Genomic DNA, 25,315 nt, shown 5'->3' with positions numbered 1-25,315 from the left:
ACTCCCTAAGGCTTCTCCGCAAATGGCAGTGTGAGACTGACCAGCTTCACCAGTTCTTCAACTTTCTTGCGGCGGTTCTTTGTTTGCTTGGAAACGCGCGTCCATTTCTCTCCGTGGTGCGGATCAGAGGTCACACAGCGCTTCAGGATCTTCTTCGCGGCCTCCTCGGAGCCATGTTTCAATTCGAAAAGGTAGTAGTGAGCCCACGCGTCTCCGAAATCCGACTCCAATTGAACGGTTCGTTCGAGCCACTTGCGTGCCTTGGAGTACTTGCGTTCCTGCCAGAAGAGTTTGGCCACGGACAAACACACGGACGGATCGTTGTCTTTCTTTTTGAGAGCGGTGAAAGATGCGCGCTTCTGCTGGGCTCGGGGAGCAATGTCGATGGATTCCGCCAAGAGAATTCCTGACTCTGGGCATTCTTGTAAGGCCTTGGCCATCAGCATTTCCTGGCCCTTGGGGTTGTCCCATCGAGCCTCTAGACGGGCAGCTTCGAGCCACAGCGCATCGTTCTTCGAGTTTTTGAGGCGAGCCATTTCCAATACGGAGCGCGCCTTCGTCACACCATTCATCTTCTCCTCTAAGCGACTAGAAAGGGTCCACAACGGAATCGACTTTGGGCAGTGCTGAATACCTTCGCGATACATCTTCTTCGCTTTTTCGTAGTCTGGCGGATCTTGCGCTTCGTAAAATTGACCAGCCATCATGTGCAACTTAGGGAAGTCCGGGTATAGTTTGATGCCTTCCAGCACGAGATCCTCCTCGTCCTTACGATTTTCCGCGCACTCTCGTTCAAGTAACACAGATTTCATCCAGACATGGGGCGATGGGGCTTGCGCGCGCGCCTTCGCTAGCAGAACCCGCGCGAGGTCGATCTCGTCGTTCTCCCATTCCAGCTTTACTGCAGCCAGCCAAATCGCCTCGCTGTTCGGATTGGCGCTGAATGCTTGACGCAAGATCAAACGTGCATTATCAACTGATCCGTTCGTCCACACCTCCTTGGCAGCCATAAGCCACAGAATCTCCGCGTGAGGGCAGCTTGTGACAGCTTTCTGCAGTAGTTGCTCGACAGGTTCGGAGCTTTTGCCTTCCTGGACTCGCTTCTCCAATGCCACAGCACGCAACCAAATCGACTTCTTTCCTGGGAAAACCTTCAGCGCCGACGCATAGACGGCCTTTGCCGTTAATAGTGCTCCGCGATTGATGCTGTTCTCAGCATCGTCCATCCACGTGCGCTTCCGGTCTTCAGGTTCGACACCAACATCCAAACTGGCACGAACAATTGCCGCGCACGTCAATGGTGCGTCAGCCTGTTCGCACGCTTCGGCCTCCTTCAGCCACATTTCCCTGTTCATGACCACTTGGTGCTTCTGCAACGACTTGAGTGCCAGTTGAATGATACGATCGATCATATCCAGGTTCTTGGCTTGAGCTTCTTCCAACTTGGCAGCCGTGATCCAGATAGATGGTTCGGTCGGGATTGCAGCGCGTGCTTTGTTCAGCGTCTTCTTGGCATTCTCATACGTTTCCAATCTTGCCAGTGCCAACCACAAGTCCACTGCTTGTGGGACACATTCAACGGCGCGTCCGAGTAGAATACGAGCGCCGTCGACATCTTCCAGCTCAATGAGCGCCTTCCACAGCTTCACGGAGTTGGGGATAAACTCGAGTGCACGTCGCATCACGAGCTTCTTCAGCTCGTCGTCGTTCTCGAGCTGCGCAGCTTGGAGCCACACCTTGACAGACTTGGGCACGTGTCGTACCGCCTTGGCTAAAATGGTTTTGGCGTTCTCGGGGTTCTGCAGTCGTGAAGCTTCGAGCCAGACATCCTCCTGCGTAGGACAGGACTCGCAGCCTTGCGCAATGATCTTTCTTGCCTGGACGATCTTGCCCGCCACTTCTTCCAGTCGCGCGGCTGCGATCCATCCGGGCCCGTGCTTGGGGTTCGTCAGCGTCACGGATCTCAGCAGCAGTCTCGCTTTCTTGATGTCCCCAATCTCAGCGTCGCTCGTGAGTTTGATACTGTTTAGGTCCGTCAGGTAGCCCTTGGGGTCCACGACCGTCTGGCCCGAGATCGAGTCCGACATCTTGTCCAGCTTGTGGGACAGTTGAGCTCCTCTAGCCCCCGCTAGGCCCGTCACCGAGCTCATCATGCCGCTCGGCGTCTCCATACCGTTACCGGCCGGAGTGATGGTGCCACTCACACTCGTTGTCTGTCCTGCATTAGCCCCCAAGACGCTGTCCGGCACGGGCGCGAACATCTCGTTCCGCTTCTGCAGCGCCGTGTTGGTCTTGTACTTGAGCGAGTAGTCACCAATGTCCGGAATCATCTCCCACTCGGCGTCTGACATGCTCTGCAGCGAGCTCTTGAGGTCTGCGAACTGGTCGCTGATCTTGGGCATCTCCTTGCGCGCCTTCTTGAGCTCCTCCAGCTGCCGGATCTCCCTCCGCCTCTTGCGTCTCGAGTCCATACGCTCGTCCACCTGCTCGTACACGTCGTCAGCCTCCTGGTCGTCCTGGTCGTACGGCGTGTCCTGGAACAGCCCCCGTGACGAGTAACCCGAGAACTCGTCGTAATTGGTCTCGCTGTAGTCGCCAAAGTCCTCGTTCTCGTCCTTTTCGCGCCCGAACCCGCCCATGCCCGCGGTACCCGATCCACGGCCTGCGCTCGGACCTGGTCCTGGTCCTGGCCTGGGCATGTCCATGCCGCGTCCGCGTCCTGCGGGAGGCAAGAACGGCGCGTCCTGCGTCCCGTCCTGCGTCATGGGTGCGCGCGCAGGACCGATGTCCGACCGCGTCGTGAAGCCCACGGCGCCACGCCCCAGGCCAGGCACATAGTTGGCTGGCGCCCCGGACGCATACGTGTTGCGCACGCGCTGCCCCAAGCCGCTCATGCTGCTGTGTGATCCAGTAGCAGACGTAACCCGAATGTAACGGGGTACGGCGTATGGTGTGGTGCACATTGTGAGTGGCCAAGTTGAAGTTGCCTTGCATCGTTGGCACATTTTCTGTGGCATATGCTTACCGCTCGAAGAGAATTCGTGAACGAGTTTCAGCTCTGCCGGAAGGACTCTAACGGTGCCGTGGTTTCATCCGAAACTCAGTGTTAGGGTGAGGGACTCGGAGAGGTGGCTTGGAGAGCTGCGTTGGGCCTACGCTGTGGATCGATTGGCATGATGCGATTGAAATGGACAGAGAGACTGTATCCGAAAGCAATGCAGAAAAGAAAGTGCTGATATGGTCTTTGAGTCGTTGAAAACTATAGCATCACGTATCGGACTGTGTCCTGGAGAAACGGCAACGAGGCATGTTACCCATTGATCGGTGCAACTTGGTCTGTAAACTACACTGCGTTTGCCCTACGGGTCCACACTATCTTACAAATTGTTCGCGGGGGGCACGTTAAAACTTGGTTGCCAAATTAATTCAACAATAAAACGTTAGTGAAACTAACCTGCATGACAAGGTGTTACTAAATGTACATCCCCGATGGCTCCAGTGGTGCCTGGACATTACATGATTCCCTAAGCCCTAAGCAGGAACTAACCAAACAAACCCGGGTCAGCTTCCTGTGGCGATCTATCCACATCTTTTTAAAATAATGGCGCGATAGAACTTTCAAACTAAAGCTGGTTATGTTCATCGTGTATTCGTGTTTGCCTGGGTTATGCAAAACTGAAGAGGTCCAAGTAGAAATTCGCCCCTTTCGTGTCGAACGAACACACAGCAAAATGGACTCGCTGCCCGATCGATCCGAGCTCGAAGCACCCGCGACGCGATCTGCTGGTGCTCGCAAAGCCGCTCACACCGACAATCCTCACTTCGCAATTCATCGTCATCGTCGCAAGCTCTTCGAACAAGAACAAGATACCACGAAGCCAAGATGCTCAAGTCATGGCTTTCCGCTGTGAGCTACACGGTGCTGGGTCTGGCCGTTTTCAACGGTAACCATGTTGCTGCTGCTGACGAATGGGATGTTCATGTGGACACCGTGATGGAAAACTTCTCGAACATCGACATAGTGGGTCAAATGACGGAAATCGCAGTATATCGTCTCATCAACTCATCGTACCAACTGGACGAAGACAAGTTACGCGACTATGCCAAGCTGCACGTGGGATCTTACCTTGGACTTCCATTATCGATCTTGGGTGAAGTCAACGGAACTTGGGGCTGGACGACGACAGAAATGCGAGCCTTCATCCACCGCATTCAAGAAATCACCATGGAAGAGAACGGCGGTCACCCAATGATCTTCGGTGTGGATGCTGCTCACGGAAATTCACTTCTGTCAGACACGGTGTTCTTCGGTCACCAGATCAACGCTGCTGCCACGTTCAACCCGGACATTGCATACGAACAAGCTCGCATCACTGCACGTGATGCGCTAGCTGCTGGCATCCCTTGGGTCTTTGACCCCGTTCTCGACATCGTACACAACCCGCTGTGGCCGCGCGTGTACGAGACGTTTGGTGAGGATCCGTACCTCATTTCCACCATGGGGGTCGCCATGGTCCGTGGTATCCAGAGCTACAACGAGTCGGCCGCATGCATGAAGCACTGGATCGGCTACTCGTGGAGCGCGACTGGCAAGGATAAGGACGGCGTGGAGATTTCAGATTATGACCTCATGAACTCGTACTTCCCGCCGTTCAAGGCCGCTGTGGATGCAGGTCTGTTGACTGGAATGGAGAATTACATTTCCGTGAACGGTGTCCCTGTGATCGAAAATACGAAGCTGATGACGACGTTGCTGCGCGAGGACCTTGGTTTTGATGGTTTGATGGTGTCGGATTATGGCGAGATCAATCAACTCACAGAGTTCCATCGTACTGCTCGCTCGACCGAAGAAGCCACCAAATTCGCCCTTGAGCGCACGTCACTCGATATGAGTATGGTAGGCAGGAACCAGGCTTTCACGAATGCAACCAACAAATTGATTGAGGAGAGTCCGGAGATCATTGACCGCCTCAAACAATCTGTGCGGCGCATTGTCAAGACGAAGCTGAAGCTCGGCCTCTATGACAACCCGATGCCTGGCGCGGAGTACGTTGACATGGTTGGTAGCGATGATGACGTCGCCGCCGCGTTAACTGGAGCTCGCGAGTCGATCGTATTGCTGCAGAACAATGACAGCACCCTGCCTCTTTTGAAGAACGCATCAGTATTTCTGACGGGCCCCAGCGCACACAACATCGGATACCAGTGCGGTGGCTGGAGTCTCCAGGTATGGGGAGTATCCGGTAACGACATGTTCTCACACGGTGTTTCGGTGAAGCAGGGCTTCGAGGTAATTGCTGCCAACGATTCGTTCACTTACTTCAACGGCCTGAATATAACGGGTAACTACACGGATGTGGATCTGGCGACTGCAAAGGAATACGCCAGCCAAGCCGAATATACGATCGCAGTCATTGGCGAGGAGCCGTACGAGGAGAAGTCGGGCGATATCGACGATCTCTCGCTGCCTGCTGGTCAAATTGAGTACGTGAAGGAGCTGGCATCGACGGGAACTAAGGTCATCGTGGTGCTGTTTGAGGGCCGTCCGCGTCTGCTGGGTGGCCTGCCGGAGAACGTGTACGCCATCCTGAACGGCATGCTGGCGTGTGAGCTGGGTGGTCAAGCCGTAGCTGAGATCGCCTACGGTGATGTGAACCCGAGTGGCCGTATGCCTATCACGTATCCCAAGGACTCTGGCAACGTCATGATCCCGTACCGGCACCGCGTGACCACGCAGTGTGCGACGGGCGACTACTGCGAGCCACAGTGGACTTTTGGCCACGGTCTCAGCTACACTGACTTCACGTACTCGAACATGACTATCAGCAAGTCCAACGTGACGTCTAGCTCGGACTCGGTGAACGTGTCGGTGACGGTGACGAACTCTGGTAGCATGGCCGGTAAGGAGACGGTGATGCTATTCCTCACGCAGCCGTATCGCTCCATTTCGGTTCCGGAGGTGAAACAACTGAAGAAGTTCTCGAAGATCAATCTGGAGGTGGGTGCATCCCAGACCGTAACGTTCGAGCTGACGGCGGCGGACTGGAGCGTGTACTTCCCCCAGATCGGTAGCGGTCTGAAGCTTGTTGCGGAGGACGCGGACTACGTGGTTGCCATCAAGCCGGAGACGGACTGCGACGTGTACAACGAGACCGCAGCAGCAAACCCGTTGTGTGCGACGTTCACTCTGTCGACGGGCGAGTACCCGTTCGGCTCGCTGGTGGCGGAATAAGAAAACCACTTCAACCTTTCCCTTATGTTTTCCACCCCATATAGACCATCACTCCTCTTTTCAATTTAACGTTTACAAAAATGTATGATATTTAAAACGGAAATTATGCTGCCCACGTATTCTAATCTATGTATTGTCCACGTTTTAGTTCAGGTATTGCCCATGTTGTATTTTTTGAAATTTGAAAATTACTTACGGAGCTCATTTCGATTTGACGCGCGGAAGCACACACGCCACAGATTGAGAGGCTGCCCCCCCCCCCCCCCCCCCCCCCCCCCTGCACACGCCAAGCCACGCCCCCCTGCCATCACTTCATACGCCAAGGCCCCTTCTCTCTCAGCCTCACACGACAAGGCCCCCTCCTGAAGCTCTCTGCTTTCCCTGCGCCTCGGAGCGTCCCAAGCATCAACCAAGCCACTCGCTGCGCTCACGTCAAGCCCCCCTGCTCTCCTTGAGTCGCGGAGCTGCTCCACGCTCTGCGAAGTTACCTGGATCCCTGTCCCCCGCGCGTTGAGAAACCGGCACGAGGCACGTGCTGCTTTGCTGAAGGTAAGAATCTCGATACCCCGTAATGGTGTTGAGTGCATGCAGGTGGAGACCATGTTTTGACCACGTATTGGCCATGTTTTGGCTATGATTTGTAGCATTGAAACCATGGCGCGGACCAGGAACACGGACAAAATTCAGAAGCGCTTGAGAGAGGAAGAGAGACAAGCGAAGGCTGCAGCGGAAGAGAAGAAAACGGCTGAAAAGAAGAGAGCCGCTGAAGAGAAGAAAGAGGCCGAAGAGAAGAAAGAGGCCGAAGAGAAGACCGCCGCTGAAGAGAAGAAGGAGTATGAGGAGGAGGAATCAGCAGCGGAGGAGGAACCTGCTGCAGACTAGGATAAAGATGAGAAGGAAACAGCAGAGGAGGAGGTAGCAGAGGAGGAAAGTGATGATGACAGTGAGCGTGGCGACCACAGTTATGGCGGAAGCGTCTCATCTCGAAAGCGATCTGCATCGAAGAGCGCGGAAGAGCTCCACTTTGTGCCTACGATGAAGAAGCATCACAAGTCATGGAGAAGCCTCGAAAAGTACTTGAAGGCATACGAGGAGCGCACAAAGACGGTGTTAGAGACCAGTGAAACCATCAACGTTCGATTGAGGAACGAGCGTTTGGAGAAGAAGAAGAGATATCTTAACAAGCCTGATTCCGAGATACCGCTTGTGCCCGAGGATATGGACCCCTATCAGCGACTCTACATTTGCACTCATGGCTGGAAACCACGAAAGCGCTCGACTGGGTTGCGGTCCGTTCAGCGAGTGACATTTAATGTTTGCAGGGCGCGGTTCGTCGCCCAAGTATATGAGCGCTCGGTTGGGAAGTGGTGGGTCGAGATTAAACTGGAGTTCTACGGCCACAACCATTACGTGTCTATAGAAGTTTTCCGATCATATCTCAGTAAGCGCATGGTTCCATCGGATTCTCCTATAATGAGCAACGTGGAGCTACTCGTGACTAGCGGAAGCAAAGCGACCAGGGTCTACGATTACATTCGCGACAACTCCATTCACCGAGTGAAGATGCGGGACGTGTACAACCTCGTGACACGCATCAAAGCAGCAGGTTCGCATGCAGTGTTTGCGCCGTCGAGGTCATGTGTCGACTAATCTAGTAATTGCGTTCGTTTGTGTAGGTGACGAACTTTCGAACGAGAATCAAGTGGCTGAACTTCTTATCAACTTCAACTTGCAAGCAGAAGGGAACGCGTCGACGGTGAATGAAAACGCACGAGGACAGACGGCCGTCATCTCCATCAGTTTGCAGCACATGCGTAAGCTCTATCACCGTTTTCCGGAGTTGCTGCTGATCGACTGCACTCACAAGACCAACAGGTACGGCGGCCATTTCTTTCTTCCATGTATTGTCCATGTAGTGGCCATGTATCCGTCATGTACTGACCATGTATCGTACGATGTGTATTGGCCACGTTTTGGTATGTTATCCCAGGTACAATTACCAGTTGTGTACATTCATGGTGATGGACCAGTTCGGGAATGGTCAGCTGGTGCAGCATGCGGTCATTGAACGCAACGCAGATTGGCATATGATGAAAACAGTCGAGCACTTTCAGGCAGTTAATGCGTGGGAGGCTACGAAGGTCATCGTTGTGGACAAGGACCTGAAGGAGATCGAGGTGTTGACGCGCATGTTTCCAGACGCCCAAATCCTACTTTGTCACTTACACGTCTTTATGTGGCTCGCTTCCGCTGTTTGTGATGACAAAAAGTACGGTACATATCCTAGTGAAGTGCTGAAACAGCTGGACTACTGCGTGGGGAACATGGTGTTTGCGAAGACGGACGAAGAATTTCAGAACCATGCTGACGAATTCAAGTTGCTCGCTTGTCGCGGTAAACGCGAGGCACTATGGGCGTACTTCAGAAAGAATTGGTCTGCGAAGAAGGAAATGTGGGTCGGGGCGTTTCGCATGGATTTGCCCCACTTCCGAAACAATACGAACAACAGACTGGAGAACTTTTTCGGGAAGCTCAAGGCTGATCTCGACGGATCGTTCTCCATGAAGGACTGTCTGCAAGCAATTCTGAAGTTCCAACGCCGCAAAGAAGACGAGTACAACGCAAAGGTCATGCTGCCGGGGTCCACGCTAAACGCGAACTACGGAGAAGAGATGAACCAATTGTTGGGAATGACTTCCGGCTGGCTTGCCGAGACATTCTTTCCTGAGTATCAATTCGCGACTGACCCTGATACGATGCCTCAGTACACCTTTGAAGAGCGACAGCATCTCGTGCAAGTCTGTCGCGACGGACGTGTTCCCCGAGTTGACACGAACAATTGGCTTTGCGACTGTGAATTCTCCGTCACTATAAAGCTGCCCTGTCGTCATGTACTTCTGTTCCGGAAGCATCTTGGAGATGTCTTCACGATCCCGTATTCGTCGATACATACCAGGTAATGGTCATGTATTTGCCGTGTATTGACCATGTACTTGATCCCCTGTATTGACCACGTATTGGACATGTATGACCCTTGTCTTTTTTGGTTAGATGGCTGCGGACGTCTGCATTAGACGATGAGATCGCCTCTATCGAGGTTCCCATCCGCGTTAGCACATGCCGTGATGATGTGAAGATGAAGAAGCAGATGGCTGAGCGGGATAAGTACAAGCGCGCTCAAGAAGTATTCTCGCGTATTACCACGGAGCTCACTGACTTCCCCGATGTGAAGTTTGAAACAGCGATGGGAAATCTGGAAGAATGGTGTAGCAATTTACGTCAAGGAAACTTGTCGCTGCCGGTGCAACCTTCGCAAAGCGGATCTGATAATGAGTTAGCGCCAACACAAGTAGCTGCCACATCTGAGAACGGCGCGGTGGTGAAAGACGAACAGGTCCATGGCGGAATTTGTGAGGACGCGGCCGAGCAATTAAAACTGAAGCCCTTCAACCCACGAGCACCGAAGTCAGGGCGACCGAAGAAAAATCGGGCTGCTACCGACTCGAAACGAAGCACAGAGCGGAAGGAGTACAACCAAGGCAGCAAATTGAGACAACTGCTTAGTGCGAAATATGTGGTGGAAATCAAGATCTATCTCGGGACCAACAGGCCTCCTCTGAGCGAAGTTCTCTCGTTTTTAAACACGGTCGAGGTCCGCTTCCGTGGGTATGCCAAGAAGAAGATGACTGCAACGCTGAGCAATTTAGAGCCGGACCCAACGCCAACATCGTTCCGACTTCCTGAGGCTATGGTAACGGCAGCTCTCATTAAAGCAGTGAAGAAGGAAGCTGAAATGCAGGACGTTGGGACGGAGGTGGATCTTTGTTCTCCCGTAGATGGAACAACCAGTGTCGATGCTGACACCGAATTGTGCTCGGTCCACGTTGAGGGGGCCGGTGACTTTTCGAAGAACAGACTCGAGGCCATGAAATACCTGTGGAACATGGCCAATGCCTGTTCTCGTGGAATGCAATACTACTTGTGGCTCATGAGCGAGGTATACGTCCATTTCTCGGATGAAGGATCACAAACGGTCGCAACTGAGATCGCCAACGCCTGAACAGACGACAGAATCTCAGGATTTAGCTTCGACGTGCACTGGGCGCACATCTACTGCGTGTGGCCCGGCGTATGGTTCAACGATATCATCATTCATGCTTTTCTGGAAACGCTTTCGCACAAGTACAAGAAAAACAAGACGATTTTCCTTCCACAGCTGAGCAACCCGGCACCAGAGAAAGGTAAACGCATTCCCCAAGCCACGCTCAACGCGCTCGAGACGACATCTGAAGACTTCGTCTTCATGCCGATCAATTTGAACCGATGCCACTGGGCGTGCATCTTAGTAGACATGACGAAGGGAACACTCTTGTGCTACGACAGCGTGGATAGCCGTCCTCACCACAAGCTTCTGTCGGAGTTGGCATCGGAGATGGTGGCAAGATCGCTGACCGGGTTCACGCACATCGCTGTGCACAACCCGTTGCAGAAGGATAGCAACAATTGCGGTCTCTTCGTGTGCCTCTTTTTCTGGAAGCGACTGTGGAAAGACGTACACAGAGGAAGGCCTTGCTCGCAGACGCTGGCAGATTCTGCATGCAGTTGTGAACTTCGACAAGGAGAAGAAAGAGGATGCTAGCAAGTAGATCTAAGTCTAATCAATGAGCATTGCATTACGAACATTTTCACTGTCAACTTCACTTTGCGTTTATGTATTGACCAAGTTTTGGACATGTATCGTAGTGTAAATTGGCCATGTGTGCGGAACATGTATTGCCCAGGGTTTGAGTAAGTTTTGTGCATGCAGATGTTTTGAAAGGCCAAGCCATCAACGTTATTATAGTGTACGTGTCATACTGTCACTCTTTAATAGTTTAACTGACTTCTTCGACATTTATAGCTGGACAGATTGAATGGACAGGCTTGACCGACAACACCCACGCACTCTCACTCTCCATTTTTTTGGCGTTCCGCCAACATGTATCGTCCATGTTTTAGACATGGCCATGAACAGGTTTCTTAACCAGAATTTATTTCCAAATGACTTCTGCTTCCGTCATTTAAAAGAAACTATTTCCGCTTCATTTGAAAAAAACATGGACGTTACCTGCTGATACCTGCCCAATACATGATAAAGTAGGCCTACCCCTTATAGAAAACATGGGCAGCATCAACAGCCTATTAAAAAATATCCCCGAATCTCGCTCAGTCAATATCCAGGATAGGGAAGGGGTTCTAAACTTCTCCAGCTAATAACACTCATAGTAAAATGTTTGACTATTAATAGGCCGAGCCGATACTCAAAACGTTTTGGGGCAAAGCCACCCTATAATCAAACGTAATATGTGTACGACACACACCTTCTACCTTGATTTACTGCTTCATTTACCCTTTTTACAGCTTTTTTTTCGTGGTATTACCATTCAGGTTAGGGTTATCATTATAATTCCCCCTAGGGAACAGTTTCGATTAAAAAAAAAACTCCTTCTAACGACGTCGCAAGGCGACGATCCGGCGCTTCATACGGAAAGTCACGAAAATTACCCATCTCGAATGTGTTAACAGTCACTAAAGTCCTAACAAACTTTATGGAACCCACGAAGGGTCGCTTTGTATAAGGTACTAGAAGATTACCCAACGTAGCCAAATTTTCAATAGAATTTGTGATCGGTGGTTAGGGGACAATGGTCAGCCATTGCGACCCGTTGGTCCTGCTTTGTATGGCTTTTGAGTCTGTTTTGTCCGAAAACTCAGTAAGGCAGGGTGCACATCCCCCGTAAGAACTCCGTAAGAACTCCCAGGAGGGCACTGCCAGTGTACTGCCAGTGGTCGCGCTGACGCTACTGATTTTGGAAGTACACCTTTTGGTTGTGGTCCACGCGATTCGTGAGCGGTCATATTGCAAGCCACACTTCCCCTTTGGCGTGCTGCGGCACAGGCGTGATGGAGCTGCTGACGACTATACGAAACACTGTGCTGGAGGAAATGGAGCAAGACGCTATGAACCTATTTTCTACTGTGACTGACCTACGTGCGTCTATCTGTGCTACACGCTCTGCCCCCAGCGTGATCGTGACTGTGAAGTTGTGCTTCCTTACGTCGTAGCGCTTAGCAGGATACTGCGGCACTCGTGTCACATGCATAGATATAACGAAATGCATCGAGTTCCACCAGGAACAGGATTCGAAGCGTGCGCTCGATCTATCAGTACTGAATACGCGGATTGCTCAAGTCGTGGTGTGGGATGACACTAAGCCGCACACGGTGCACCAGGCCAACTTGGACTTTCGTCCTGGCTGGGTGTATGAGTTTCACCGCGTGGCGTACGTTGGTTTGTACGATGGTATTGCGACAGGAGCAGTACAATTCGACTGTGAAGACACGAGGAAGGTTTGGTGAGGTTTCTCCGCCAAAAACAAGGCATAACCTGTAGATTTACGGAGGATCGCGAGCGTGCTGATGTTCTGTTATACATGCTACGGCAGCTGGTGCTCTCTGAGCTTGCTTTCGCCGAGCCTCGATTTTGCGTTGTATAGCGAGGGTGACGATGTCACGTTGCAGAGTTGAGGTTGCTTTCGTGGAGGTTTAGCTGCGCAGTTGCTCGAAGAACGTACAAGGATCTGCGAACGTGTCGTAGGTTCGGCTCTCCAAGATGCGGCAGAATATGGCGTGCCTAATGGGTTGGCTTGCGTGCGATCTGAAGGTGTGATTTCACCCTGTGAATTGCGATGATAGCAGCGATCCCCATGTCTTGCGCTTCGTTGAAGCTGGCAAGGATCGCTCGACGGAATTGGTAAACCCTTGAACGAAGCTCAGGCTGCGCTGCTAAAAGTAGATTTGGCAGCATAGCTCTAAGGTTTGGTGTGCTCAAAACGCAGCGATGCATCGAGTACGATAAATGAAAGCCGTTGTAGCGCGCAGCAGTAGGTTTAAGGATCAAAAGCACAGCACTCGCGTCTGCATGTAGGTTTTCCTCGTCGGAGTACGGCCTACTGACTTCAAGATGCGCCAAAACACCCATTCAACGATCCTGAACGAATTTTATGATGAAGGTTTTTGAAGCGAATGGCGTATCATCGCTGGTTGATAGTAGCTGTATGTTATGAAACACACTGTAAACTACTAAATTTGTTCTCGGCTTTCAGGTTGCTTGCACTAACTATGGTTGTGCGAGTGCCGACATTTATGCTATTGGGTTTGGCAACACGCCATACAAACACAGACTTGAGCTCGTGGTAATGCAAATATGATCTCCGCTAACGACGAGCTACACATCCTACGCATCCGACCGGTGTGACATCGAACCTGACGACGACAGCTGCAGCGACGCTCAGATCGTTTGGAGCGTTGGGGCTGCAACTCAAGCAGTAGAAACCAGGTATGACCGCTTAACTACATTTTTTGATCATTCTCCATTCTGCGACCTCCCAATACTTCTCTGTTAACCACCGCAATGGATCTCCTGAACGCAATTCAAGACGAAGTGCTGAAACAGAAGGAGGAAGAAGCTCACAACATGTTTTCATGTGTTGCGGATCTTCGTGAGTTCATCACGACCGCGTACCCTGCTCCTGACGTGACGGTCACGCTCAAACTGTGTTGCCTCTCGGCAGAGCGGCTCATGAGTAATCGCGGAACGCGTGTTACTGCTATTGATGCGACCCAGAAGACTGAGTTCGAGCCAACCGCAAATGCACTAGCTGACCTAAAGCTGTTGAAACGAAAGCAGTTCATCGCCCACGTGACGGTGTGGGATGCCAAGCCAAAGAAGGGGTCGTACGGCAAGGGCAACCTTGAATTCCACCCTGGTTCCGTCTACACGTTCCGCAATGCGGACGGGGTTGGATTCTACGCTGATATCGCGAAGGTTAGCGTTCACTACGAACGCGACGTGAGCGACAAGGTCTTCGAGGCAGAGCCGCCGCTGAAGAAGCGCAAAACAACCCGTGAAGTGCCCAAGAAAAAGAGGAAGTCAAGTTGCAAGCATCTTCGTTGAACAAGAGCTCTGTCGTCCGTGATTTATTCTGGAGAACAAGGAAGATGGGCCTCGTGAAGCAGCGACGACGCGCAGCAAGAACACCGAGCCTCGAGCTTGAAGTGGTTCGCACGACATTTTCATGCTGTTGATCAGCATGGTTTCTGTGCGTGGTTGTATTCTGTTTCCTTTAGCAGGACCGCATGGGTTTTCCGCATTCATGTAGGACCAGCTACACGGTTAGTTGGTTTATGTAGTTAATCTCATTCCAATAAACGTTCGCACTTGTAAATTGCCGCCCATAGTATACGATTTTGGTGTCTGCTGTGCATACTGATGACCCGTAAAACCACTTATTCCTGTACCAGCTATAAAATATGTTGCTTCACATCAGTATATTGCGGGGTTAAACGTGGGGGCTGGCAGGTTTGCGTTTTAGAAGCAAGAACCACTTTTCGATTTGACAGATATCCAGTAAGCAGTTTATCGCCGAATGAAGCAGCTGAAAATGGACGAATATTTGGATCGCGGCGGCGGTATCCGCCAAGGCACCACCCATCGTGGCAGTATGAATTAATGGTGATTTTTACTCTACTGCTTGCTAAATACGATGTTGTCTAACAAGGTGCAGGTGCAACAACAACGTTCTGTGAAGCAGGCATTTTGTGAATATGAAGACATAGTTCAAAATGTATACCGCTACCGAACGCGCAGAAACCCATTGGTAGGTTTGTGTCCTATATCGTTATCTGTGAACAGCGAACACATGAATTCGGCGAAGTTTCGTATTGTCGGTGCTATCAATGTGCCGATTGGAGCATAACTTGCCTGACACGCTGTGAAAATCGAGCGGTGCGATCTGCGATTTGCGTACTCCGTGGGCGATTAGTATTTGAACTAACTCTGTAATTTAGACACAAACGGAGTGTGTCATGGGGCACTGTGCTACCAAATACAAGTGCAACAACCAACGTATGCAGCGTGGTGAACACGCAGCACTACAACTAAGATCAGTTCCAGGGAAATGTATTACGTTGATTGCTGAAATGGCTATCGAAGAAGATGAACTGGTTACGCAGCACGTCGGAGAAGTGCTGAGCCTGGAAATGTATCTGGAGCGAGAACAAAAGGTACAACATACTAAGCTCAGTTGTGTGATAGTTCTAGCAGAGATTAACGTTAAATTGTATTGCAGAACAGCAAACCAAGTCGAGACACACGTATGGTATGGCCATCACGGCCACAGAGGTTATTGACGCTCGTGACATGGGTGGGATGGCCCGTTTTGCCAACCATAGTTGCTGTCCAAACTGTTTGGTGGAGCGTTGGGACGTGGCAGGTGAAACCTGTTGCGCGCTATTTGCTAAGCAGAAGATATCCATCGGAGAAGAAATCACCATCGACTATGGACACGAATTTGTCCGCTCAAAGGAAAGCTAAATCCCACCATTTGCACTCAAGTGTATAATCCTTAATATTGTTGTGCAAATGCTAGGCCAAAGTCAAGTGCCTTTGCAAGGCACCATCCTGCAAAGGTTTTATGTAGGACGTCGATACACAGCACGACCGTGGACCCAAATTCGACACGGGTTCAGCTACATCGTGTTGACCTTGCGCCCAACAAGCAGCGCGTTCTACACGTTCGGTCGTTGGGTGTATTCATTCGTTGACGCCGCATGCATGTTGGCGGTCGTCGATGTCTAACTAGCAGTTTTAGCGCGGTGGCACCAACTAAACAAAACTGCTTCGACGTCTCGTAACGTCCTGTACGTCACCGAATTGATTTGTTTTTTTTGCAGAGCTTGAGTGCATGCAGACCCAGATCGTACTTACTGCTGAGCTGTTGCGCTTATGAATGAGCCGAAAAGATGAGCGACGGCCGTTCGACGAGTGAAGATCGTGTACAGAAGTATTGGCTTGCCTGAGATAGCCAGCCCAAGATACGCTGCATTCTTGGGAGCTCTGGATGAGCAGAAGGGTCGTAAAAAATGGAATGGAATCGTGTGATATAGCCTGTGTCGCAGAATAGATGTTTGCATGATAGAAAGCTTCTTCGACACAGCCAAGACGCATTCCATCGCCAGCTCGCTGGATTTGGAGATTTAAGGATGAAATTCAACTACGTCAAACACATTTTGTACACATATCCATTGACATAACTCTTTTGAATACATGGTGTTTTACGAGCGTTTCGACGTGGTATTCCTTCGCAGCTACCGGGTGATGCGGCATGCTACCAACAATCAGGACGGATTATCATCGTAGTCGAAGTTATCGCAAAAGATACCCACAACACTCCTCTGAATACAGTAGCCGTAATATTCACTGAATGCCTGGGCTACTGTCTTCGGGATGCGTTACTAGCCAATTTCAATGAATCTTTACGAAGCTTGCGCAGATGGATTGGCACCCATGCTTTACGAAGCGGGCGCGCTGTACTTTCATGCCATTGCCGATTTGGAAGCGCCATGCCGAAATCTCCGAAGACGCCTCGATATATTAAGGCTGCAAAACGCTCGTTGGAAGCGTTGTCGAAACGCAGCGTCCAGCAGCGGGTATCGCGGGTGCAACAGCGCTCACCGATTGACCAGCAAGAGGAAGAAAGCGGAAACCAACGACAGTCACGAAATGAAGATACGAAAAGACGAAATGCCGACGCTCAGGAGCTGCCTCGAAGCAAACGTTTCAAGAAGCCCCCCCCCCCTTCCATTCAGCTTCTAACGACCTGGATGCTTTCGAATATGACAAACAAGGTATAGTTGTGCAGTTCCTGACTATTCCAGTTCTCACGGCTGATCTAACAATATCTTGACGCAGCCTTTTTCCACCGAATCGACGAGCCGCTGCTTCGTGTGTGCGGCAGTTGTGGCGAGCTAGAGAACTCGTCGAGTGTTATCTTGAAAATATACGATTCCAATGACACATTTTTCCATCCTCATCGAAACGATGAAGGAATGATCGATATTATCGCCGAAGGCTTCGTTGCCATCGATACTTGCAAGGCAACAAAGCATATGCGGCTATGTGATAGGTGCAACATATCCTTACGAGCCCGAAAAGTACCAAAGTTTTGTCGGGCCAGTCGAATTCGAATTGGAGATGTACCAAAAAAAACTTGCAGTTTTAAATTGAATAGAGGCAAGACTGATTGGCTTGGGTATGTCTTTTACAACGTGCGTGAATTTGTACCGCGATGGACAAGAGTTCACCCGAGGTAATACAATAAATTACTGGAATGAACCTGCGGAAACAGTGTGAGAGCTTCTCTGGCCATTGAAATCGTGCGGGGTCGTGCTTTTGAAGTCAACAACTCATAGTAAATTGAGTTACTTTCGTGTCCGACCCAAGTTGGTTCGAGAAGCATCGACGTGGCTTATTTTAAACAACCCGTTGTACAGAGATATTATCATATTTGAGCAAAACCTTCAAGCTTTAGAAGAAATTGACGTCGTCGAAGATGTACCTAGCATTACTGTCACAGAAGACGAAGCACAGAAGCTCCGCGGAGCGTCGCAAAATGTAAATGAAAATGAAAATCGTAGTGATATAGCAGCAGCTCAATTATCACATACGGACCGCAACACACCATCCACTCAGACCAGCACGTCGAGCGATACGGATATTGAGAGAGTACCTCACTGCAGTACAGATATGTCACTCATTGCTAAGGCGACTCAAACAGGTCAAATCTGTTGCTGCCGTTCACAGCAACCTTGCGTTCTGTGCGCCACTAATAATGATGGGCTGATCACTGAATCTAATACTGACCCGCAGCAAATGCACAACGAAAATTAGGACGTCATAGACAATTTAACAGAATCATTTGAGTTAGAAGGTCACCAGAACAATATCAGAAGCGAGCTAGAACATATTATAAGTGCCGTAGGCGTGCAGACATCACAATCGGAAATTCCGGTTGGCGAACTGCGTTGTCGTGGTGATCCGATCAACGAATACCAAACTAAGCACATGATGCAGTTCTGCATTCCAACGCTATTTCCCGATGGCTATGGTGGATACAAACCACTAGAAGGGGAAAGAAGGGTACATGGCCATGGATTGTCAGGTTTCTGCGCGCATCTAATGAAATGGCACGACAGACGATTTATTATTCATGGTAACTTTAAGTTTTTCTGTTTGAATTAAATTCAGCGAAGACAAATTGACGGTCTTGTTAAGAGAGGCGCTGTTACGGAGAGAGGCGCTGTTACGGAGAGTGGCGCTGGCGCAATAAACGCTGCAGGATGTGGTATGCAAATTCCAGATCGTGGAAACAGTAGAGACGAAAAAGAAAAACTGAGAGCCGCAATCCAAGTATTAGACTATCTAAAACCATAGTTTCGTGTTGTCTGTGACAGCGGTCTCTACTGGTCTAATGCACGTGACGATTTGATGTCGATGATCGGCAATCGCGTCATGCCAACTAGATAGCCTATCTTTTTTCTTACTTTAAGCGCTGCAGACACAATATGGCCGGATTTCGCCCGAGCATGTGACCCTACACTAACGATGGAGCAATGCCGAAAGCTCAGTTTTGAAGAAAGGAGAAGATACCTTGACCAAAATCCGGATGTGAGTGCTCGGCACTTCAGCAGACGTTTCAAAGCTTTTTTGGATAAGGTACTAATGGGAAAAGCTAAGCCTCTAGGTGAGATCATTGATTACTTCTGGAGAGTAGAGTTTCAGCAGCGTGGGTCACCACACATTCACTGCTTACTTTGGATAAAAGATGCCCCGGACGTGCTCAAGCTGTCCGAAACAGAAGAAGGGCGGTTGGAGCTTGCTGCATTCATAGACAAACACATATCAGTGCTATCGAAAACACTCAAAGAACTCGAATTATGTTGCTGTCCTACATGCACTACACAACCGCGATGATGAAACTGATATCCTCGCATTGAGACCCCCTGTTGTAGGAAGTTCCGAATGGGTATCGCGGGTCGTACAACGTGTACAACGGCATGTATGCAATGGCAATCCGTCGTTCCGTAAGAAACAAAATGAATTCCGCTTTGGGTTCCCAAAAAATCTGCAAGACAAAACTATAGTTGAAACAAATGTTAGTACTGACGGCACGCCGTCTTTTAAAGTGAAGTTAAAACGCAAAGTTTCGACGATAAACAATTACTCTCCCTAATCACTCTCTTGCTGGCGTGCAAACATGGATTTACAGTTAATAGGAAATGCGTGCGGCGTAGCTGAATACGCTGGTGCGTATATTAGTAAGGCAGAACCAGATACGTTGCGCTTCAGGAGAGTCATTGCCAAAGCAATTCAATGAAGTGACCCCAACCTGCCATATCACTCCATTTTAAAACGGGTAGCGAACTCCACACTCTCTGTTCGAGAAGTTGGTGCGCCTGAGGCGATTTATATTTTGCTTCGAAATTTGGCAAAGCATTCAAAATCACGAGTAATCAAGAACGTAAAGGTCCTACGTCACCATCAGCGCTATTATCGCGTGGACCTACACGATATGGACGACGTAGTTGCACTTGCAGATCCAACTGACCCTGGTGCGATTGGAATTGAGCCCATCGAACGTGCTTACATGAATCGTCCTACTGATGAGCTATTCGATAGCATGAATTTTGCAACCTTCGTTGAATAGTACGAGGACGTAGATCTACTTAACGAAAACACAGATAGTATCAATACATGGATACGTATTGACGGAGAAGGCTTGATTCGGCGTCGTACAAAGCCTGTAGTTGTACAAAAGTCTCCTTGGATGCGTCCTAATTCCTCAAACCCGAGCTTTTGCTTCTCAGAAGTGTTCTTATATGTACCGTGGCGGTTTGTAGATGATCTACCGGACACCGACGAAGAATGTATTGCTCAATTCTTGGAAGCACAAAAACTTCAGGTGGATGGAGAGTTACAGAGTGAGTCGAATGCGAAATTAGCTCGGCAGAATCAGCTGGATCTGCTAAAGAACGCACGCGATACATGAAATGCCGTTTCTTTTGCGCCTTCTGAATACGTCTTTACAAGCAATCCAGAGGCTAGCGAACCTCCTGCCCCCGTATCGAACGACGAAATAGCAGGCACCACTAATGTTGGTGAAGGCAATGAATGGAAATGCAGACACATCTATTCTCCTGAAACCATAGTGAAAGCTCGCAATTTTGTTGCGGAAACTTTATGGTCATGGATGAAAGACAAGAAAGAGCTACACACAATAGGAAGTGTGTTTCGTGAGATCAAAGATAAGTCCTCTAGTTATCAGTACCCGATAGAAAACAGTGAAAACTCACTAAATATTTAGAAACGATGGCAGACTCTCAGTGGACCCCTTTCGCGCTCGCAATGTCCCAAGCAAGAAAACGATTCAAAAGCTCACTAGACGCCTCATCCTGTGAGCCACTTCAAATGATAATAAATGGCGAAGGTGGTTCAGGCAAAAATTGGCTTATACGCCACATCGTCAAAGTTCTACACAATGTATTTGAAGAACATGCTTCAACACGCAGAACATCAAAACGGGTTTTATTGCTGGCACACCAGGGAACGGCGGCGTTTAACATCAAGGGGATGACACTTTGTTCTGCCCTAGGATTTACCTCTTTTACAAAAACAGCATTCTCCGTACCATATAAATCGTTGAGAGATACGAAATCAGGCCCTGCCATATGCAGCAGCAATTCAAAGACGTTCATCTGATAATCATTGACGAATTCAGTATGGTGTCCTGCGGTATGATCTACTGGATAGATAGGAGAATGCGTGAAATTTGGCCTCATCACTCGGACGAGCTTTTCGGAGGTAGAATGTCTATTTTACTGGAGATGCTGCTCAACTAGATCCGGTGGTTCCAAGCTCACTCTCCACTCCGCTCGCTCGAATATCGAACGACGTCCAGCGCCGTGGAAGAGAAATATGGACGGGTATAAGAACTGTGTGCATGCTATCGAGCCAGAATAGAGGTAAAAGTGATCCAGAATCGTTCAATGCTTTTAGTGCAGCAAAAGCGTTTGGCAACCAAGCGGGACATACCAGTCGGGACGGTTTAAGCCCTAGTCAAACATGCAAAGATTCCAAATACGAATCGTAATCAAGTAGTGGCTAATAAGGTACAATTGTGTGTGGGTGCTCCAGTGACTATAACGTTTGTCATGGCGCAAACCGCTGGACTACTAATACCGTTGTATACGACGTCATATTCGTCGCTGGCAGTGATTTACCTATTGTTTTGATCCAGATAATAGGCCCGTATTTGAGCCCTTCACTTCTAGATGACGTGCCCAACATCGTGCCGATTGTACCCAAGGAAGTAACTTGGGGTAAGGAATCTAGTGATCTTCGAGTTGTTCGGAGAGGAATACCTCTCAGGTTGGCGTACGCGATGACGGTACACAAAGTACAGGGTTTAACATGCACCTATGTTGTCTTTCACTCGAGCTCCTTCCCTAGCATAGCTTTCGTGTATGTTGCCCTATCGCGCATTCAACATCGGAACTCGATTATACTAACGCATAAGCTGACAGTAGAAAAACTCAGCACTACACCCGCAAAATTAGCAATACTTGAACGCGAAGACAAACGCGTTTTAGAAAATGCAGCGCGTAGGCCAAACCTATTGTCCACCTCATGAAAGGAGTTGCGCTAGATCACAACAGAGCAATGCTAGCAGATACTTCAAATTGACAGCGCAAATAGAAGCCATATTTGACGCCAGTCGCGCTGTGGGGTCAAACCCGATCGACAGCTGTAAGAGAAGCTCTTCGAACCCGACGCGATAACCAAATGTACCTTCAACTGCCTGCAGTGCATCAGTGTGGTGCTCAACTCATCTTCGCCGAAGTATTCAACAATTCAAGAATTTGGCGGCATCATCGGCGCCGGGAAGAACTATGTACGTCTCATCCGGCTCAGTTCACCTTTGGTGGCGTCTCCAACGGCGTGTCCACTCGCCGCGTGCTCCTGAACCAGATTAAAGACGATGGAGGCGTACAACACGACCATTGTACTTAGTCCGGCGCGTATTGAAGGCGGCCCAATATCTACACGACCCTGGAGCAGATTTTCTGCTTCGTGTAGATCCCTGCCTCAAGGAAACACCTGAAGAAGCCGCGTCCAGAATTGTTGAGACCATGTCCGTCTGTGTGATGCGCAGAAGTGCAAGTACACATCCTTTTCGAAGACGCTAAGAACTCCTGTGCAGTGGATCATTGAAGCTAGAAGCTAGAGCATAATCTGACTTCAACCAACAAAACCTTTTACCATTTAACCGTCTTGCGTTGTACAATTGTTCAGGGTCTAACCTGCTTTCTTACGATGCATACCATATATCAAAACAAAAATACCAAAATCAAATTAAAGCTATGCAATCATACGAATTACGCTGATCTTGGTGCTTCAACATCACAGAATAGAAGATCAGCAGCATATCCTTGCAGCACGTTCAGATAATCCTGCCAGCTTTAAATGCTGCGAATATTGCAGCAGTCAACTTCGTCATTCTGAGTCGAAGAATTGCCGCCAGCGTTACCAGCCATCTCGGAGGTCTCACATACGCTCGACGGGCTTGAAACGGGAGGGTACGCCACTTGCGCAACAGGTAACACCATTTGCTGAATTTGAGTCGCACCTAGACTTCCTGCTGCGAGAACTGTAGCATTCGGCATCGATACCGGTTGTGGGGACCCAAGTTGCACTGGAACTAGAACGTAGACCACTGAGGGAAGTTTCACCGTAGCGGAAGCGTAGCACGCGCAGGGCGACGGTTCACGAGCGGGCGAATCTTGCTGCATACGCTCGCTAGCGCTTGGAGGTCGCCCACCGTTAGCCGTCGGTTCGCGGTCGATTCCGCCGTACGCTCTGCCACGGTGTCATGGTCACTGACTTCAGTCGCAAGAGGCGGTGCTGGTGCCTTCTCCACGGCTTTCAACGTCGTCACATTCTTGCTCTCGCCCTTCTTCTGCGCGGACGCCACCTTCTTATGCTATGTCGAGTCCTTCGATTTCGCCTTCTGCTTCTGCGTCGTTTTCTCCTTCTTCTTCGCCTTCTCCCTTTTGCTCTTCTTGGAGACGACACGCCGGTAGCGATCTCGCTGTAAAGCATTCTGTCGGTCGCGATGCTCTACACAGAGCCAGTGCCGCTCTCCATTCTTCTTATACGCCCTCTCGTTCGTGCAATGTCCGGGATACGGGCATTGCTCCGGGTCGAACTGGCTGCAATCACGTGTGGCTATCTTCTTGCGCTCCATTGGCATTTGCTACAGCAAACACATTAGCAGCATCGGCGTAAGTACGTGGGGAATGCCATCGCGGCCGCAGCTGCCCCTTACCTCCCCTGCAACGTCGCACCGCAAGCGCCAATGCCGTAGGCGATCGTGTGAGCTACAGCAGCTTTTCAAAAGTGAAGCAGTTGGGGTCTTCAACCTATGCATTTGCATATGCTGTTTCGGGGGCTTAGCTAAAATACTTTTCAATGTATTTTTCAGCGTTGCCCCCTCAGCAACCGCGGCGACCAATCGCCGTGAGGATGCTCGGCAGCTTTAGCTGTCATACTAGTCTTAAAGTTATACTGCTCCAATCCACAACAGCTGTCAGGGAACCGCATGCATTGGTCTATATTCGTCAATATGTGCGTTAGGAGGCTCTGATTGGGCTAAAACGAAACTCGTGAGCAAGGCGATTCGAATGCTGTGTGCGTTGCCGTCGACGGATGGTCGGCAGCCGATCGAGCTCCAAAATCTCAACCTGGCTGGGAACACACTTCAGATGTCGCCCATCCTGTTGAATGCCTGTGACTTGGGGGTGTTCAATGCAATTTAAGCACGGCAGATGTAACGGGGTACACCGACGTATACCCATGTTACATAAAGAGTGACGGGATGTCTCTCTTTTGTGCCCGTGGTACGTGGTACTGGTTGGCGGTGAGCCAACCATTGAGCACTTGTTTAGCTTTTACTATAGTTGACTTAGAGTTGTAAGGATCAAGCTTGGCTCACCTATAAAATATATTCAGTCTTTAAACCTACCGTCTAAGCCGTAGTCGGTTCCCTAGACCGTGAACCGTGAACTTGTTGTTCACCGAGAGCTTACGCTCTCTAGCACTTCCTCTGTGCAAGGTGCTGCGTGCCCCGTCACAAATTGTAGTAGTCTTAAGTACGTTATTTAAGTCCAAATTCATAATTGTTGAATCCTAAAAAACTTGGACTAACAAAACAACCTAAATAAATGATCTCGAAAGCAAACAGAGGTATCAATCGTATTGAGATCACAAACACACAGTGGAGACTATTAAAGTGAGTGCAAGCACTAGGTTACTATCCCAGTCAGTTCGTTTAATACATGGTCCGTGCCCTAAGTGAAAGGGATGCGAAATTTGTAAGTGAAAAAGTGAAAGCTAATCTACCTTTATTTTGTAGGCGCAGAATCGTTTAGACGTTTCCGCTTGGATCGGTGTTAGTAGTGTCTTGCTTAATTGTTGGAAAATGCGGTTTTGGGACCATCATTGCAGGAAAAAAATCATCGGTTGCTCGCTATGTTTGGGATCGTAATGGAATCAGGATATTTCCACAACTTTGGGGTGTAAAACATCGTAGTTCATTAATGGGCATATGTGCATGACCATCCGCTCATCCAAAAAGGGACGAGGAGAGGCGGGTCTTAAACTAGCTTGGCTTTCTTGTCTTGGTCGAAAGCTGAACTGGGAGCTCGCAGTGGGTGGCTCGCACATGATATGTGTTCCACATCATTATTGTACCCATTAGTGTAAAACACCATTTCCTCTCGTGTCTCCAGGAAATGAACCTTTCCACAACGTTGGGGTGTAAAACATCGTAGTTCATTAATGGGCATATGTGCATGACCATCCGCTCATCCAAAAAGGGACGAGGGGAGCGGAGCCCCCATTGTAGGTCATGCAGCATATGCCCACTAGTGAAGAGTTGAATCATCCTTGGAGCCGGTGACCATGTTAGCAGCGAGGGAAGTGACGGATTCCGCGCAGAGGTTGGTGTAGGTCTTGAAGGTGTCTGAAACCCACCGGCCGTGAAATTGAATCGTCATGGCATTCACTCCTGCCCGATACATGTGCGTTGCACCCTCTGCACGGAAGGAGTGCGGGCTGATGTTCCTTGGATCCTCGCCATTCAGTAC

General features: G+C 49.8%; 3 protein-coding genes across 3 annotated transcripts; 2 read left to right on the top strand and 1 right to left on the bottom strand.

Moving 5' to 3' along the window:
• Positions 1-5: 5 nt before the first annotated feature.
• Positions 6-2,894, bottom strand: KRP23_2015 (Protein STABILIZED1; the record flags this gene model as incomplete). The annotated part of the gene is made up of 1 exon (XM_067886694.1): positions 6-2,894. One exon carries the CDS (start codon positions 2,892-2,894, stop codon positions 6-8), a length of 2,889 nt encoding a protein of 962 aa, XP_067749353.1.
• A 989-nt stretch (positions 2,895-3,883) lies between these two features.
• On the top strand, positions 3,884-7,114 carry KRP23_2014 (Lysosomal beta glucosidase; the record flags this gene model as incomplete). Its single annotated transcript, XM_067886693.1, has 3 exons — positions 3,884-5,518; positions 5,893-5,900; positions 6,877-7,114. 3 exons carry the CDS (start codon positions 3,884-3,886, stop codon positions 7,112-7,114), a joined length of 1,881 nt encoding a protein of 626 aa, XP_067749352.1.
• A 2,266-nt stretch (positions 7,115-9,380) lies between these two features.
• Positions 9,381-10,292, top strand: KRP23_2013 (uncharacterized protein; the record flags this gene model as incomplete). The annotated part of the gene is made up of 1 exon (XM_067886692.1): positions 9,381-10,292. The coding sequence occupies one exon, from the start codon at positions 9,381-9,383 to the stop codon at positions 10,290-10,292; it is 912 nt and encodes a 303-aa protein (XP_067749351.1).
• Between the last annotated feature and the right edge of the window lie 15,023 nt (positions 10,293-25,315).

The sequence above is a fragment of the Phytophthora ramorum genome (genome assembly GCF_020800215.1).
Source record: "Phytophthora ramorum isolate Pr-102 chromosome Unknown Phyram_PR-102_s0002, whole genome shotgun sequence".
Taxonomy (NCBI): Eukaryota; Oomycota; class Peronosporomycetes; order Peronosporales; family Peronosporaceae; genus Phytophthora; species Phytophthora ramorum.
This window is presented reverse-complemented; position numbering and strand designations above follow the sequence as displayed.